Genomic DNA, 17,555 nt, shown 5'->3' with positions numbered 1-17,555 from the left:
TCCAACTTCAGCATCACGCAGCTGGAGGGAGGACTTGGGAATTAGGAAGGAAGAGGATTGAATATCAGTGACAAATAAAAATCAGAAGTACACATATTTATAAAGTCTCATCATCGGCTACACTAGGTTTCACGTTTTCTCAGTAGGGAAAGTTATAATTTTGGATTAAGACCACATTTTACAGTGCCCATGTGCATCTAGTCCTGGGGGAAAGAGACAGTGACATTGGGCGGTGCTGAAGAGAATGCTTACTGTACCTAGACTAGATCATCCTGGAATATCTGCACTGGCGTCCACTTCATATCTGATAAAAATGAGTTTGGTACCAACTGAATAACAACAGAAGCTGTATGTGTTCTGTCTTTATGGTTATCTTGAAGAAATTCCCAAGATAATGCCTATAAGTGATAGATTTTTTTATGTAGATTTTAAATGGGCTTTTGGGAGGGGGAGAGGGAAAGGGGAAATGAAAGAGCTAGAGTGTAACTGAGAGACTGATTATAGTTAATTAGCAGGTAATTACACCATTGTTTGGACAAATCTATTTTATTTTGTTCTGCATTTTATTTGAAACTTATATTAATAGCTTTAATTTATTGCAGAAGTTGCATTGGTTGGCTCAGTATAAACTAAAATTATAAATACAGGGCAACCTATTTTGGTGCTTAATATCCCTAAAACAGTATCCAGTAACACATTACTGAGAAGCATTTGATCATATAGATTAAGCATCTGTTCAGTCAATTATCATGCAAAAGATTATAAACTGACACAAACATAATTTTTATATTATTGTGAATAAAATGTGTGGCAGTGTCCCTTGAAAATAAGCTTTATCCATATTTTCACACAGTCATCTCTTATTTCTCTAAAACCTGGTTGACAGCTTACTGCTTGGATTCTGTTAAAGTGTATTCTCTGATGGACTATGAAGCAGAGGTGAATCAAGTCTAACTTGGACCTGGTTTAACCAAATGTTTGCCCTTCTCCCCAGCTTCCTTTCACCCCACCCCATCTCTCATTGACAATCATTTCTTCCCTTCTGGTCACTCTTCCTGAGACACATTTCCACCTGAATCAAGCAGTCTCTTCTCCACTCGCAGAGCAATTGAGCTGCCCTCATTTTCTCCCATGGCCTGATATCTGGGGATATATCTAGATCATTTAACAAAACTCTGCCGTTAACTCCCCCTGCCCCTCAATTTACCACCACTAGTTTCATATGTATATGGAAAACACAGAGCTGTGGTCAATTCACTGTGGAATTAGAATGTTAAGATACTGGGCCCAGTTCCTTTCACTTACATGATTTTCACACCAGCACAACTCCTTTGGCTTCAATGGAGTTACTCCTTCCTTACACTGGTGTAAGTGGAGAATGAGGCCCAGTATATTTTTGTGTGGAGGGCAATTGCATCATGACACCCACAGAGCTATGTTAATGGTGCAATTGAAACTGGACAGAAGTTTAGAAATTCAGTATTTTACTCACAGCAGTAAGTTTTTCTTTACATTCTCATGCTGAGCACTTTGATGTACTATGGGGTACATAATGCATGCAAAGGCAGTGCCACTGTCCATCACTGTGGATGCACAGATGTAGTATTTTGTATTACTGGACTGCAAATATGTTGTGTGTTGTTATATATTGAAAAGCTGTATTATGATGCATAGGCTAAGAAGCCTGGAATTGTTGTGGCATCTCTGACTATAAAACTTTTGACCTGTGATTAAAATCCCATCCTGAATGCTGCATTAGCACATGAACACATCAGTCTCACAAAACATAGTTCTACAGAATTAGGAGCAAAATCAAAGAAACTCCTCTCATTAAAGACACAAAACATGTAAGACCTCAGGGTTTTCATCTCTCCACAGCAAAACTAGTCATGGCTACACTGGCGCTTTACAGCACTGCAACTTTCGCGCGCAGGGGTGTGAAAAAAACACCCCCCTGAGCGCTGCAAGATACAGCGCTGTAAAGCCTCAGTGTAATCAGTGCTGCAGTGCTAGGATTGCGGCTCCCAGCGCTGCAAACTACACCCGTAGAGGATGTGGAGTACGTGCAGCGCTGGGAGAGCTCTCTCCCAGTGCTGGCACTGCGACCACACTCAAAACTTCAAAGCACTGCTGCGGCAGCGCTTTGAAGTGCAAGTGTAGCCATACCCAAAATTTCATCTTAACAGGTCAGAGGTCTGGTATATAGAGAACAGGTGCCTGTGCCTCACTGTACTACTTATCTTTCAAGTCCACTTTCCTGTCAGACTTTCCTGGCAGCCGCCAGAGGGCAGCAGAGCCAACCACCTGCTTCCCTGAGAATTGCAGATTGCTATAAACCCAGTGTGACCAATCCCATTCTTGTCAGCATATAAAAGAAATGGAGGAAAAGCGAAAGGAACGGGTGTGTTGAGAATTTTTATTATTATGATGGAGTCAAATGAAATATGCTAAACAAGTCTCCAAATGGAGCTCAGAGCTTCCATTCTTCATTTAGTTTGATAGATACGGTAACATATTTGTTGTGAGGGCAGGACTGTGTTAAGTGAAAAGTTGTGCCTGATGAGCTCTGTGGTAGTACTGAGATGCTAGCTGACACCAAACCTGAGCATCCTCCACTCCCATGGGAGTGCGCCAGGACTGAGCTATAAATGAGTACCTGATGTTTGAGAGACAAGGTTGGGGGGTGTGAGGTAATATCTTTTATAGGACCAACTTCTGTTGGTGAAAGAGACAAGCTTACACAGAGCTCTCCTTCAGGTCGTGCAGGCTGTGTGTAACTCAAAAACTTGCCTCATTGGCTTACAGAAACTGATCCAATAAAAGATAGTACCTCACCCAACTTGTCTACCTAATGGAATGAACAAGGCTATACCACCACCTAATGTTTGGTTAGTCACTATATTTTTACACACTAGTTTGGTTGAGATTTTCAAGAGGCACAGTGCATTCCCAGGGATTAAGTTCTAGCAGCTCAGAATGAAGACAAAATATTTATGAAAGATCAGGGGCAGGGATTGAATATATACAAAACACGCCTTTCCCCTCTCAGCATTATCAAAAGAAAGAAGACAAGTCATTGAAAGGATGAGATTTAGCTGCTTACTGTCTAGGTTAAATTACACAGTAGACAAGTTGATGGAAACGGTGTTATAAATGGTATTTTTCCTCTAGATTTGGCCCTAGGTATAGAGTATTATTACTATTTGTTAACAACATAGGAATTGCAAATGAATCCTCTTTAATAGTCATCAGCAAATGGATACTCAGGATGGTCCAAAAATCTAAAAAACAAAAGGCAGATAACAGCTGTTCAATTTCCATGGAATATTCCCATGCAAACTGCAAGCAGGTAAGATGTGGCTTCCATATTTGTATTATGCAAATTATGCAACACATGATAATCATCAAGGATTATTTACTGTCCGTATAAGAGGATATAACCGGAATTAATTGGATGATTGAGACAGGTCTGATTGCCAGGAAAAGCTGCTTGCCAGCAAGATCTTTTCAGCATCCAAAGCAATTACTGAGAGCCACTCCAAGAACTTTCTAGTCTGTGCTGTCTAGAGAGCAAAGAACTGACGGTGAGCCTTAGATTCCAAATTTCCACTGCCTGCTGCATTGCAGATTCTACAGGAAGGTATCAAACCTGACTGTGCTGCAAGACTAGCACAATCTGTCTTTTGTCAGGCTGTATTGCCCACAGTTGATTTCTACACACTCAAAAATTCTTAAAACCCAAGTACTGCAACTCACTCTTGACACGAGTCATAGCGAAGGTTTTGGTTCAGGCTATCAATGGCTTTCATGTCCTCCTCTGTCAACTGGAAGTCAAACACCTGTCAGAGAAAAAATGCTAATCATCAGATTTGCCTATGGGATGGACCAAATTGGCCCTTCATAAAGCAGGAAGCGATTTCATTCGTTCTAACATGCTAGTCATTTAGAGTGCCAGTCACTGAAATAATAATACCTATTTCTTATATGGCATTTTTCATCAGTAGATTTCAAAGCACTTCCCAATCTTTATTGTGTTTATACTCACAATACCTCTAGGAGGTAGGGAAGCATCTCTTTCATCATCCACATTTGTAATGGAAAACAACACTCAGGCAGAGAGAGAGTAACTGACTTGCCGAAGGTCACACAGGAAGTCCATGGCAGAGTAAGGAATAGAACCTGGGATTTCCACAGCCTAGTCTAGTGCCCCCATTACTGCACCAACCTCCCTCTCCCAAATGCAATCTAGTAGAGGATGATTTTAATCCACTAACCTCTGGGTTATGGGCCCAGCACATTGCTGCTGCATGTGTATCAAAGGCCAGATACTGAAGTCCTCACCCAATCATTACTTACTGAGGACTATGTGAGTTTTGCCCAAGTCAGGATTAAGTACAACTGAGCAACTGAGCAGAAACTGAGTAAAGACCTCAGAATTTGGCTCTAGATTAGCAGAGAAATTCTGAACAAAACCTCTTTGCATGAATTAATTTGAGTTGCTTATAGCTTCACTTAGTAATGAGAAACATTTACAGCATAACACTTTGGTCTTTCTCCAACAAATCTCTCTGAAATGTCGCTTTATAACTATGCAACCTTTATATTGCAGTAGGACCTAGTAGCCTTAACCACCCTGAGCTCGAATTGTATGAGGGACTGTAGAAACACAGGGCAAATGACAGTCCCTGTCCTAAGGAGCTTGGCTATATGCAGGTGGAAGGTGCATGGAGGTGCTGTCTAGGGCGACCATATGTCCTTATAGGGACAGTCTCGTTTTTGGGGTCTTTTTCTTATATAGGCTCTTATTACCCCCCACCTCCTGTCCCAATTTTTCACATTTGCTGTCTATTCACCCTAGTGCCGTCAGTCCTCAACTTGAGGTGCCATATCCATGTAGGGCAGAAGCTATCAGTGGTATTTTACATCCACTATTTGCAAACTTCTGAGTGTTTCTAATGGTATTTCTCCTTTCCACTGCTTTACCTTAAAGTTGTCTTCAATATGCTTTCTGGTGAAGCTCTTGGCAAGGACCACCACACCACGCTGCAGCTGGTAGCGCAGGGCTACTAGAGCTGGGCTTTGGTTGTATTTTTTGGCCAGAGCATTCAGTATTGGATCCTCCAGCAGAAGTGGAGAGCTTTGATCCACCCTGCAAGGAAATACAGACACAGAGTGAGCGTATCTGATCTCAGGATCAGTGAGAGCTGAGCCTGTTGGAGGCAATACTTGTTTATCATCAGATATTTAGCAAACATATTGGGCTGATTCTCCACTGCCTGTCTCCTTGTGTGGTCATTTATATCTGTACCAAATGGGCACAAAACACAGCCATGCCAATTTGGTAGCATGCTATGCCCACTTTCCACCCATGTAAATGACCACACAAGATCAAGGCAGTGGAGAATCAAATGCAATCTTTCAGTATGAGACTCTACAGTCAGCTTCTTTTCTTACCATCTCTCATCTCTGTGAGATCCCAAGGCACTAAAAGCCACCAGGACAATATTTTTGGATTTGCAGAATTCCAGCAATTTCCTTTGGTTGAGGTAAGGATGACATTCAACCTGAAGCATTAGAAAAATGGAGATTTCCGATTGTACAAACAGTGACAGTCACACAACTCCCCTCCCAATTATCTATTATCATCGGCTTCATTTATCTAGGTGTTTATAATATGCCTTTCACCACAGCATATAGGTGCATTTCTACTTTAAGAAGATAAATTATATTAAACTATTAAATAACTTCCTTTGAAATAAAATACAATCCTTTAGGTGACCTTGCAAAGTTTAAATATTAATGTTACAAGGACATACTGGACTCCTTACCTAAAGGCCAATCTATAAAATATATCTGGGCCAGAAGGGTAAAAACTCAAATACTTCTGATCATCTAATATCATCATTATCTCTATACTACATGTAAAAAATGTCCTCCAGTGCTGTGTCTGTAGTTAAAGGTAGGCACATTTATTGGTGCCTGTAACTGCACGTACTGAGAAATCTAAATACCTGACTGCACCTGCAAATCAGCTCGGTATTTAAAAGGGTACTGCTGTAGGCGAAAAGAAATGTGCCTGCAGTTAAACAGTTGAAATATAATTGCACACTTAATATTGGAAGCCTCACAAGAGCATAAGTATTTTCCAGAGGAGAAAGCCACCAAGACAGGAGTAGATTTTCTTATACTTTCCCTTAAAATACAGTCTGATTTCTATGGAATTTCATTACTAGCTGAATCAGTGTTTCCAGGAGAAAGGAGAAACACAGCAAAGTGCAGAGTGACCTGGCTTTGCCTCACTTGGGTTGCCTTCTAGCCCTTCTCTCTCTCCCAGGCTCTGCTGCATGACTCTTGTTTTTAAGTTATCTTTATGGAATCACAATGAACCTTTCTGGGCCTTCATTTTAGTCAAAGCTCAGAGTGTTACCTGGTTGCAGACAGGTTTGTACTTGAGTCCAGGTTTGTTCAGGATCATCTCCAGCTGTCTGCGGTTGAAGTTGGACACTCCAATGGACTTCACCAAGCCTGCATCTTTACATGCCTCCATGGCCTGGGAAAGAAAATATAGTCAGGTCCATTGTCACTGGTGCCAGGGCCGGATCCAGGCACCAGCTCAGCAAGCAGGTGCTTGGGGCGGCCAAGGGGAAGGGGTGGCACGTCGGGCTCTTCAGTGGCGGGTCACTCAGTCCCTCTCTGAGGGAAGGACCTGCCACAGAATTGCTGCCGAAGAAGAAAGCAGCGTGGTGGAGCTGCTGCCGATTGCGATTGTGGTTTTTTTTTTTCCCCTGCTGCTTGGGGCGGCAAAAACCCTGGTGCCGGCCCTGACTGATGCCTATAGCACTGGTGTCTGCACAATGCAGCTTGCAGGACTGGTGTCTACTAGCATATACTAGAGATTGCTTTCGTCTTTTGCTGTCACTGCGTTACTTCCCTACAGAGATCTATTAGTGCACTCAGTATTGCCAACCCCAGGTGTTCAAAAAGCCTGAATCAGGCCCTAAAATATCATGAAACTGGTTAAAAACCCATGAGACTTAAAAAAGGAGGGGCTCTTTTTCTTTACCTTCTAGTTTTTGAACCTTTATGGTTTACCTGAGTCATGTTAGGAAGCTTCTTTCCAAACCCATGTGGGGTCTAGAAAGTTACTTGTTTTGTTTAAATGAAAGCTGATATTCGCAATAATAACAGCATTCCAGGAGTTGTGCTTTAAGAAAAATAGCAAATATCACAAGACTCTCAATAAAACTGTGAGACTTGGGAAAACTGGGCACTTCCGTTCTGACCTAGAACCCCCTTGCATCATCAGTCCTGGATACTGCTGGGAGACATTTTTCAGACAAATAATTTACTAGACAAAAAATATGGTTTCAGTCCACCCAAAACTATTCAAGAGTTGGACATAAATACTTTTGGCAATTCATAAAATAGGCAGATGAGGAGAAGGAATTGGTGATTATGATGGTGCGGCCATTAGGGTTACTACCTTAGAAATGCAAAAAACCCAGCACAACACCCCCCGCCCCCAAAGCAGCTTTGCAACTCCCCCAAACAGCCATTCATAGTATCTAGAGAGATAATACATATAGATGAGATTGATAACATTGCATGTCTCCTCACTCTTTCGTGACTGAAACCCTCTCTCGCACATACATGCATTGCACTTGTGTGGTGGTGGGCACTGGGCAGATAGCTGTTGTATTTTCGACAGTTTTGATCTCTTATTGCTTAAACTGTGCAAGTGGGAACACTGAAGTATCTTTAGCTGGATGTAGAAATTTTTAACACTAGATATTCCAGTGTATTGTGATGATAATGCAAATCTTTAGACCCATGTAAAAAAACCTGGCAGATTAAATATTTTTTCTGGAAACTGGCAAATCCATAAAAAAACTGGTTAGGTCGGCCAAACACCTGTCAAGTGTTAACTCAAGCAACCACCCCCTTAATAAAGTTTAGCCCACTGGTTAGAGAACTCATCAGGGATGTGGGAGACCAAGGGAGAATCCTCATTCTGGAACAGACCAAAATGGACTTTTTCAATTCACAGAAAGTTCTGGAAAGCTTCAGATTCAGTTCAACTTGAACCATTTATTTTTCTTTTTTTTTAAATTTTCCAAACTGAAAGATCAGTCATTTACCTAGCTCTAGTCCTAGGCCTCTTATGTGATTACAACGTGAGTTTTGATGAACTGTGGTTTGCCTGAACAATGGAAAGTAGCTGGGAAAGGGCCCAAGGATTGAACTCCCTAATGTATAGGTGGTGCACATGCCCCCTTTACAGCAAGAAAACAGGTACAAAGAAATAGGAGAGAAAAAAGCTAATAAAATCTAGGTTGATTCTTCCTCCATTTTCTTTCTCCCCTCTCCCCTCCTTTCCTCCAAGAGGTTTCCATGGCAGCCTGAGACCATGTAACTTTTTGTGCCAGGTATAACTATGTCAGTTAGCTGGTTTTTTGTTTGTTTTGTTTTGTTTTAAATCAAAACATTTGTACCAGTAAACCCCAGGTGTGGATGCTGTTATACTTATGTAAGGGTGCTTAATACTGGCATAGCTTCTTTCCCCCAGAAGGGAGATACACAGTAACATTTGTGTTTAGAGAAGCTCTTTGTTTCTTTTAGAAAAACAGCATCAGGAGGAACTCTCACAACACACCAGACGGCTGGTCTACAATGGGGGGGTGGGAATCGATCTAAGATACGCAACTTCAGCTACGTGAATAGCATAGCTGAAGTCGAAGTATCTTAGATCGATTTACCTGTCGTCCTCACGGCGCGGGATCGACAGCCACAGCTTCCCCTGTCGACTCCGCTACCACTGTTCAGGCTGGTGGAGTTCCAAAGTCGACGGGAGCGCTTTCGGGGATCGATATATCACGTCTAGATGAGACGCGATATATCGATCCCCAAGAAATCGATTGCTACCTGCCGATACGGAAAGAACTGCCTTGTATCTTAACATAGCCTTACAAAAGGGGTAGTCAATTATTTTTTGTCAAGGTTCAAATTTCTTGGTCAAGGTATAGGCAAGGTCCAGACTCCAGAGAAACATTTTTCACTTTGCAATAACAACGATAATAAGTAAATAAAAAGATTTCAGGGTCTGTTCAAAAGCGTCTGGGGGCCTGGTTTTGGCCCTTGGCCAGCCTACTGCCTGCCCCTGCTTTACAATTTTCCATGTGCCCATTCTCCCAGGTGAGTAACATTTTTCTGCAGGTGAGTAGGATCATAGGAACTGCCATACTGGAGCAAACCAGTGGGCCATTTTGTCCTGTTCCAAGAGTGACCTCTACCAGCTGCTTTAGAGGAAGATACAAGAAATCCACAATTGGACAGCTATGAAATAACCCACTTGCAAGAAAAATTTCTGCCTAAACCCCTCTTAGAATTTGGCTTATGACTTGAAATATAGATCTGATTTTTGTTTTTTTTCGTACAATCATGAGTATGTAGATTTTGTGCCTGGTCTGGTAAATTTTCATGACAGTTTTGCAAAGGTGTTTTCATGTTATATTTGTACGTGATACCCACCTCCCAAGTGGCACACAGGTCTACGTTATCAAAAATCAATTTTCCATTTCCATCCACTGGGAATAAATCATCTCCAGACTTAAAAACAAAAGAAACAATGTAATCAGATAAACCTCCCCTTCGGTATGGCACTTGACATGAATTGCTTTCTGGAGAAATACTGGAAATATATTAAGCTATTGTGACATGTCAGTAACTCAGTATTCACAGCATATTTAACTTTTATTTTTAAGTGCAAGATTCTTGCTGACACCTGATGGATGTTCAGTCCCTCAGTTTTCTTGATTACCTCTGCATCCCTAACATGAATGATAGCCCATTTTACATCTGATCTGGAAGAAATATACGTAGGGAAATTGTTTGGTATTGTAAAGCCCCTAGTTCCTTACAGCAATGTCTCTGAGGGTACGTCTACACTACAGGATAAATTTGAATTAGCTAAAACCGATTTTATAAAACAGATATTATAAAGTTGATTGTGCGCGTCCACACTAGGCACATTAATTCGGTGATGTGCGTCCGTGGTCGCATCGATTTCTGGAGCGGTGTATTGTGGGTAGCTACTGTAAAAAGAATGAGGCCAATAACGTCGATTTGCGTCCACACTAACCCTAAATCGATATAGTAATATTGATTTTAGCGTTACTCCTCTCGTTTTGTAGGAGTACAGAAATCGATTTAAAGAGCCCTTTAAATCGATTTAAAGTGCATAGTAGTGTGGACGAGTGCAGCGTTAAATCGATTTAACGCTGTTAAAATCGATTTAACTGCATAGTGTGGACCAGGCCTGAATCAAGCAGTTAACTTACAGTCTATCTTAAAGCAAAAGGGGAACTGTGGGGACAAGATTCTCCTCTGTTCAGACAGAACTTTTTTTTACCTTTAAAGATAGGGGTGTATGAATAATATAGAGATCAATGTAGTCAAACTGCAGGCTCTTCAGTGACTTTTCCAGGGCTGAGGAGACCATCTCAGGAGCGTTAAAGGTGCTCCAAAGCTGTAGAAAGTGAAAAGAGAAAAGAGAACAATTGCCACCAGAATTGTATGTTCACAAGGCTGATTCCCTAAATAAGTTTATTCTGCTATATCTCAAGCATGAAATGTCAGTGTATATACAGTATATTATGCATTATTTTATCCAAATTTTAATTTTAATAATATACAAAGTCTAAGGGTGCCCGGCATTTAATTAATGTTGCATCATCATACCTTGCAGCATTAAAAAGTGAACATTCATGCAGGGACTCTGTCTTGTAGGGGCACCATGAGGGTAGAAAATGGAAACAACTAATGTGTCTTTCAAAAATCAATTTATCCCAGTTTGGGACCACAAATAATGAACCAAAGGTAATTATATGGCTATTGCATACATAGTTATAGTTGGAGGAGTTAAGATCATTTAGATGCCTAACCTGTGTATTTCTATAGTTTAACATATTTGGATTTCTTTCAAGGATAACCATACATCTCTATCACCTGGTCTGTAATGATTGGTTTGGGAAAATTACAGCCTCCCTGTAATACTTTTAGCCTTAAGTTACTAACATGTACTCACCCTTAACTTCAGTTCAATGTAGTTTTTATCTGGTAACTGTAACTAGGCACCAGGCCTGCTGACGCTCCAGCTGGTACTAATGCATATAATCCTTTCCCCACAGGATTAGCACCTGGTAACAGGTGGAGTGTTTCAGGCAAATCCTGTCAGCCTGCTACAACTTGTACTGAAGTCACTGTTTTCTTGCTGCTGAAAAGCAGCACAGAAAGAAGCAGAGAGCAAGTGATGGGATTTAGAACAAAACCCACTTACCTTTCCTGTGTAAAATATGTTTTCTCTTTTGACTGTTCCATCTGCAATCTTCTCTTGTATGGCTCGCCCAACCTCCTTCTCATTCTCATATAAGTAGGCTCCATCTATATGGCGGTAACCAACTTCAATAGCCACCTTTACAGCCTCCTCACACTTACTTTTTGGAACCTATGAATTAAAAACAGAAAGAAGAAAAAGCCTCAATATGTCTGGCTCAGGGACGATATTTTAAAGTGTGGTTCCAGTATGAAAAGAGAGTGCAAAAATGTCACCTTCTTACTCAGACACTTTCTCTGTGTGTATTCACACTCACCTCTGCTTACTTCAGTGAAAAAAGTAAATTTTCCATCATGGAAAAGTCCTGTAGAATTTAATAGACAATGACCATAGTTCTACAGAATTTTTAAACCAATCTAGAGGTTCTATAGAACAGATGTAATTTTCAAATAAAATCTCACATTGGTTTAAAAATTCTTCAGAATAGCGATCAATTTCTATTACATTCAATAAGCTTTTAGACTCCATTTAAAGAACTCAATTTAATTGCTATAAAATCTTATTACTTTCATCCCTATTAATTTCTATAGGGCTATAGGCCAAACTATTAAAGATAATGGGATGGCACAGGTGTCACTGAGAGCAGAACTTGACTTTCATAACACTTTTACTGATGATGATACACAAGAAGAAAAGAACACAGTTTGCCTCTCAGGTTGAATGTCAATTTTGCAGCCCTAGCAGTCAGAAAATACATTTTTTTTAGTAGTAAATTGAACACATTTAATCCTGAAATCACTTGAAAGACAATAATATGGAACCACACTATAACTTTTACAGAGTCCCTTTTCAGACTAGAATCATATTTTTAGTCATTAATCATCTTAAAGTGAGGGAGGAAGTTCTGCCCTAATTTACACCCGTGCAACCTCCATTGATTTCAGTAACCTTTGATACATCAGAGAGTGTTACAAGTTAATCCACTGGAATGCTGATAATCTGCAGGAGTCAGTGTATAGAGTCCGTAACAATCTGAGTTAGTGAGAGTTCTGCCTGAAGGACTGAATAACAATTGAGTGAGGAGCTAAAGGTTTAACCCACACAGCCCTCTGACTAGACGGACTTTTCAAATAAGATAAAGTGTCTGAGATTTTTGTGGAGCAGGTGTTGCAAGCTCAGAAAGAGCTGACTCCGCTCCCTGATTGGTCCCTCCTCTGCAGCTGCAGCTGCCAGATCCTGCCCACCCAGCTCCCTGCTCCCAGCCCTGGGGAGGAGGAGAGGCAGGGAGGTGTTGACTAACAGCTGGCACCATGTCCTGAACCTATGCCAGCCACACTGCCACTGTGACAGGGAGCAACACTGCCCCCCACCTCGAGCATGAGACCACAGGTGCCCCCTCTAGCACTGCCCAAATACCCTCTCCAGTACACACACCCTTCTAGTACCCCCCAAATACTTGCTCCAGCATACCACTCCCAGTGCACAGACCCCTCCACCAAAATCCAAAACTCTCCTCCCACACACCCCAAGTATCTCCTCCCAGTCAGAGATGCTGGAACAATTTGTATAGTGGGGGTGCTGAGAGCCAGTGAACCAAACTGTAACCTGGCATATAGTGGAAGCCCCTTCAAACCAGGGGGCACAGCAGCACCCCCAGCACCCATAGTTCCAGCTCCTATGCTCCCAATACACATATCTCGCTAGCACCCCCCAAATACCCGATCACAGTACACACATATCCCTCCAGCACTCCCCAACTGTACTCCCCTGCAGCTCCCTCACTCCTAAGGCAGTGTCCTCCTTTTGGGAAACTGAAAGATAGTAACCCTGTACATGAGTGAGTGTAACATTAAATGGATTCTGCATGGACTCTGATTTGGGTCTTGACGGGTGACTTTGGGCAAGTTCTCTTCTTCAGTTTCCCAATGTATAGAATTAGGGTAGTGATACTTACCTTCCATTGCAAAGTGCTTGGGATCTATGGGTGAGAGAGCTGTAAATACTGTAAGTACAACATAGTGATTTTTAGTCACTATTAATTTGTGTGGACTCTGAACCAGTGACAAAGAGATAAAAGGCTTTGTATCCCATTACCTAAGTCCCTTATTCTTTTCAAGGTCAGTCTTTGTTTGCTCACTCCATGAAGCAAATACAGTTTTGAATGGTGTCAGCACATTTATTGTTTATCTGGCACAGAACATGTATTTACATGCAGCTACACAGTCAGAGAGAGAGAGGAGGAGAGAGAAGAAAAATAACAGATGGTGCTGGCAGACTGTAAGTAGTGTTGAAAGCACATGTCTTGATTGAGGTGTATAACATTTTAAATGGCCCAGAGAGGATGACACAAAATTACTCAGAGTAACCAGGTGAAAAAACAATGGAGCATAAATTAAAGCTCTGAAAAATGTGTAGACATGCCTTTAAGCACAGCATGTGGAATTCAGGTGTGGAATGGACTCCCAAAAACAGCAGTAGGAGCTGCAGTTGTGAACATATTTTTAGAGTCAGACAGGCACTTAGAAGATATAACACAATAGAGAACAAGCTGTGAACAAATAGCTGGATGAACAAAGATAAACTGCGTGGCCTCCTTTTTCCAGATATTGAAGTATAGAAATCCTTCACCCATATATAAAAACTCCCCAGTATAGAACAATTGCCATTTAAATGAGGGAAGAACTAGAATAGCAAAGGAAGCAGCAGATCAGGACTGAGATGTACTGCAGAGAGGCATATGGGCCCATGAATGGAACAGCTAACCAGACTGCACATCAGAGCTGAAGTTCATTGCAGACTTGCATGGGGCCCATAGTTGGAACTGCAGAAAGTGCTGCATGCTGGGATGGAGAGCTCTGTGGAGGAAACTGTACAGAGCCTACCCTCACTCTCTAGATCTTAGTGCTGTCAGTTGCTCATTTTCATGCACAGCACCAAACTTCATACAACAAACACAAACTTCTTATTGTATAATAATCTGTAAAAGGTTTACTCACTGTATCAGGGGCGTAGGTACCAAATCCGATCACAGGAATTCTGTACCCATCATTCATTTCCATAGAGGTATCTTTGCAGAGCTCCATTGTCCTCCACTGAACGGTTTATGCCAGTTCTTTCTTGAAGTTTGAAATGTTGCTACACGTCTGCCCCTGACGAAATGTTATTTTTATTTACTCAGGCGTGGAAACTGAGGGAGTAATCAAGCCTATAACTGCAGTGTCCAAACGGGTAAAAAATGCAACACAGCAAACCAGCTGGGAGATGTTCAGCATTGCTTAATACAAGGCTCAAAGATTAGTCAGTTTTTATAATGCACACACTCAAAGGTGGTGGTGGTAGGGAGCTGATATTTAATCCGATCACTGCTGAAAAAGAGCTGAAAAGAGGAATTAAGGTCTCCTCTTTCCTAAAGCTGGAAAGGGGACAAACAACTCGCTTTGAAATTCATTCTCTCTTTGGCACTGAAGTTATTTATCACATCACTGAGAAAATATGACCCCAAGCTGGGACATTAACACACACATTCCCCTAGCTATTCTCCTTAGAGTTTTCACTGATAAAGGAAGTAATCCCAGGCTAGTATTCCATGCATGGAAGAGAAGAATGAGATCCTCACCTTACTCCAACTCCTTTGTGATGGATTAAAGACCCAGAGTGGTGTAAAGTGGCCCTGTGTCTTTAATGGGTTCTTTCTGGGTGAGGATTGCCCTGGCACAGCCCTAAGCTGTGCTCTGAGCACCCCTCACAGGTCATACTGTAGAGCAGTGGTCCCCAATGTGGTACCTGTGGGCACCATGGTGCCCACCAGGGCATCTATGTGCACCCGCGTACTGTCCGGCAGATGAGTATCTGCCAAAATGTTGCTGAGAAGCAGCGTCATCTGGAGGCATCGCTGCTGAAAGGTCGCTGATTTTCTGTGGCATTTCAGCAGTGATGCCTCTGGATGATGCTGCTTGTTGGCAGCATTTCGGCGGCGACGCCTCTGGATGACGCTTCTTGTCGGCGGCATTTTGGCGGTGATGCCTATTGACGCTGGTGCTTCTCGGCAGCATTTTGGTGGATGCTCATCCGCCAGCCACGGTCCTCGCTGGCTCGTCGTCTGGCACCCGCCAGACAAAAAAGGTTGGGGACCGCTGCTGTAGAGGCAAGCTGGGAGAGGGAGAGGTGTGTAAGGGGCAGGGTTTTAGTCTCTGGTGCTGTGGCTCACTGAACAGCCCAAGGAGGCTGTTGTAACTTAGTGAGGCCTCTCGGGCTGCCTAATATACACCAGTGACCTGTCCAGACCCCAGAACCGCCTAGGATTAAAAGGATGGAAAAGGGGTTTAAAGCCACTTTAGCCTTCTCCTTTACCCTGAGCTTCTGTAGCACAGAATGCTACTTAAGGTGCATAACGGAGTCACAGGAAAACAGAGAAACAGAATAGCTATATTCCTAGCAATATGTTCCACACTACCTTTCTGAAAAGCTCTCCTCGTGCAGCGTATTTCAATGGATGGTTTTTTTCTTTATAGAATTACAGAAGTGTAGAGCAAGAAGGGACCTCAAGAAGCCGTTTAGTCCGTCCTTGTGCTCCGAGGCAGGATTAAATATACCTAGACCATTAGTGATGCTCTTAGAATTTCAGTGGAGTTAAAAGTTCATTTTCTTCCCCAAAACCTCGTACATCCAGCTTTCAAGTGTTGTCTGTATGATCATCAACCTTCACACTGCCTGTGCTGAGTAGGAACATAAGCCAATTGGCTGTGAGAAGAGAATGACTGTTAGTGTCTCGGAAGGATAATTGCCTCGAGCCAGCAATTTTTGTTGTTTGCTGAAATGTCTGCATGTTTAAATCATTGCTTCCAGAGAACAACATACACTGTGTGCTGTCAGTGGATCATTGCAGGAATTATCGGAGAAAACATCCCGGGTCATTCCCAAGTGTGAGAGTCATGGCCTTTGCCTTCCCATTTGCAGCATTTTCCTTAGTGTGCTTTGTTTAAGAGTAACAACAAGCACAAAGTTACACACTGGGGGTTTCTGCTATCTCAGAAAAGGAACTGAGCATGAAGCAAAAGAAGCCCTTTAATTTTGTCTCATGACCATCTCTGACTTGCTCAGCTGCTGTCTGCTATGACTCACAGACATTAGAGATGGAAAAGACCTGCTAGGTGATCCACATCATGATGCCTGGTACAGGACTGAGCACATTACTGGTACTTCAACAATAATAATCCAGCCCATTTCCCAGCAAACACAGGATTATTCCCTACAAAGCATGTGTCTGAGAGAATTCAAATAACTCCCAATTTATCTTCTTCATGCAAAGAATGGGGAGCTGCATTATAAGAGAAAGTTCCACTCTGTCGTGTTAGGGCTTTCCCTTCGCCCTCTCCCCTGGTTCTTGTCTTGCAGACAGAAAGCAGGAGACCGGAAGTCCGAAGTGCAGGCAATGTGATGTTTATTGGGGTTAGTTTCAAGCAAGCATATCCATAGCTTTGATGTCGCAGAGCCTTTACCCATTCCCCATTCCCACCTCCTCCTAGCAAGCCCATATATACCTGCAGTGTACGCCCCTGGTCCCACCCCTTATAATTTATGGTCATGTTTCATTTTGGAGGGTCATGAGTCTGGGGGCTTGGTAACACCTCTTTTGCATCCCCTGGGAGGAGTAAGAAGTGAGATTGTGTCCTGGCCAAGGCCAGGCCTTTCTTTGGCTTTTAGTGTGTCTTATGCCTCCCCCTCTGTTTCCCCTTGTCCCTCCTAACTGGTTGCTTGACCTTGGCTTGAGAGAGGAGCCAGGCAGCCTTCCAGTGTATGCCCATATATTACACTCCCACAATACCCAGTAACACTTTAGCGCTGTTCCTTATCTTCCTCATTGTACTAACTAACCCATCTGGCTAGGCAGAAGCAACACACAGTGTCTTTGTTCATTGTTCACACATATTAGTAAGGATATAAGAGTATCAAAAATCAAACCTGAAATTCTATCTCAGGCTAACAAACAGGCCTATATACTAACACCTCACTCCTGCAGCCCAGGTGTGGTGCATTACAGGTAGCTGGGCTCCTTGGAGATTATGGGCCAGATCCACAGCGGGGACAGCTCCATTTAAGCAGAGAGTGACTCTCAACATGCCTGAGGCAATAGTGGAGCAATGTAACATACCCTATCATGGCTCATTGCTGTATTCTATGTATCTCCATCAGGGCCATCCTTAGGATTTATGGTGTCCTAGGC

The 17,555-nt window shown here is 42.4% G+C and overlaps 1 protein-coding gene across 3 annotated transcripts; it reads right to left on the bottom strand.

The window, feature by feature from the left end:
- Positions 1–2,101: 2,101 nt before the first annotated feature.
- Positions 2,102–15,866, bottom strand: LOC115639759 (prostaglandin-E(2) 9-reductase-like). 3 transcript variants are annotated; one of them, XM_030542725.1, is made up of 10 exons: positions 15,786–15,866; positions 14,329–14,481; positions 11,336–11,503; positions 10,409–10,525; positions 9,529–9,606; positions 6,428–6,550; positions 5,455–5,564; positions 4,984–5,149; positions 3,757–3,839; positions 2,102–3,281 (listed from the first exon to the last, which is right to left on the bottom strand). In XM_030542725.1, exons 2-10 carry the CDS (start codon positions 14,413–14,415, stop codon positions 3,239–3,241), a joined length of 975 nt encoding a protein of 324 aa, XP_030398585.1. In that variant the 5' UTR covers positions 14,416–14,481; positions 15,786–15,866; the 3' UTR covers positions 2,102–3,238. The 3 variants fall into 3 exon arrangements, with proteins under 3 accessions (XP_030398585.1, XP_030398575.1, XP_030398594.1); XM_030542715.1 differs by lacking the exon at positions 15,786–15,866 and having other exon boundaries at positions 14,329–14,711; XM_030542734.1 differs by lacking the exons at positions 10,409–10,525; positions 15,786–15,866 and having other exon boundaries at positions 14,329–14,711.
- Positions 15,867–17,555: the final 1,689 nt, after the last annotated feature.

The sequence above is a fragment of the Gopherus evgoodei genome, chromosome 1, assembly GCF_007399415.2.
Source record: "Gopherus evgoodei ecotype Sinaloan lineage chromosome 1, rGopEvg1_v1.p, whole genome shotgun sequence".
Taxonomy (NCBI): domain Eukaryota; kingdom Metazoa; phylum Chordata; order Testudines; family Testudinidae; genus Gopherus; species Gopherus evgoodei.
The sequence above is the reverse complement of the archived record's forward strand: the minus strand, read 5'-3'. Positions and strand labels throughout refer to the sequence as shown.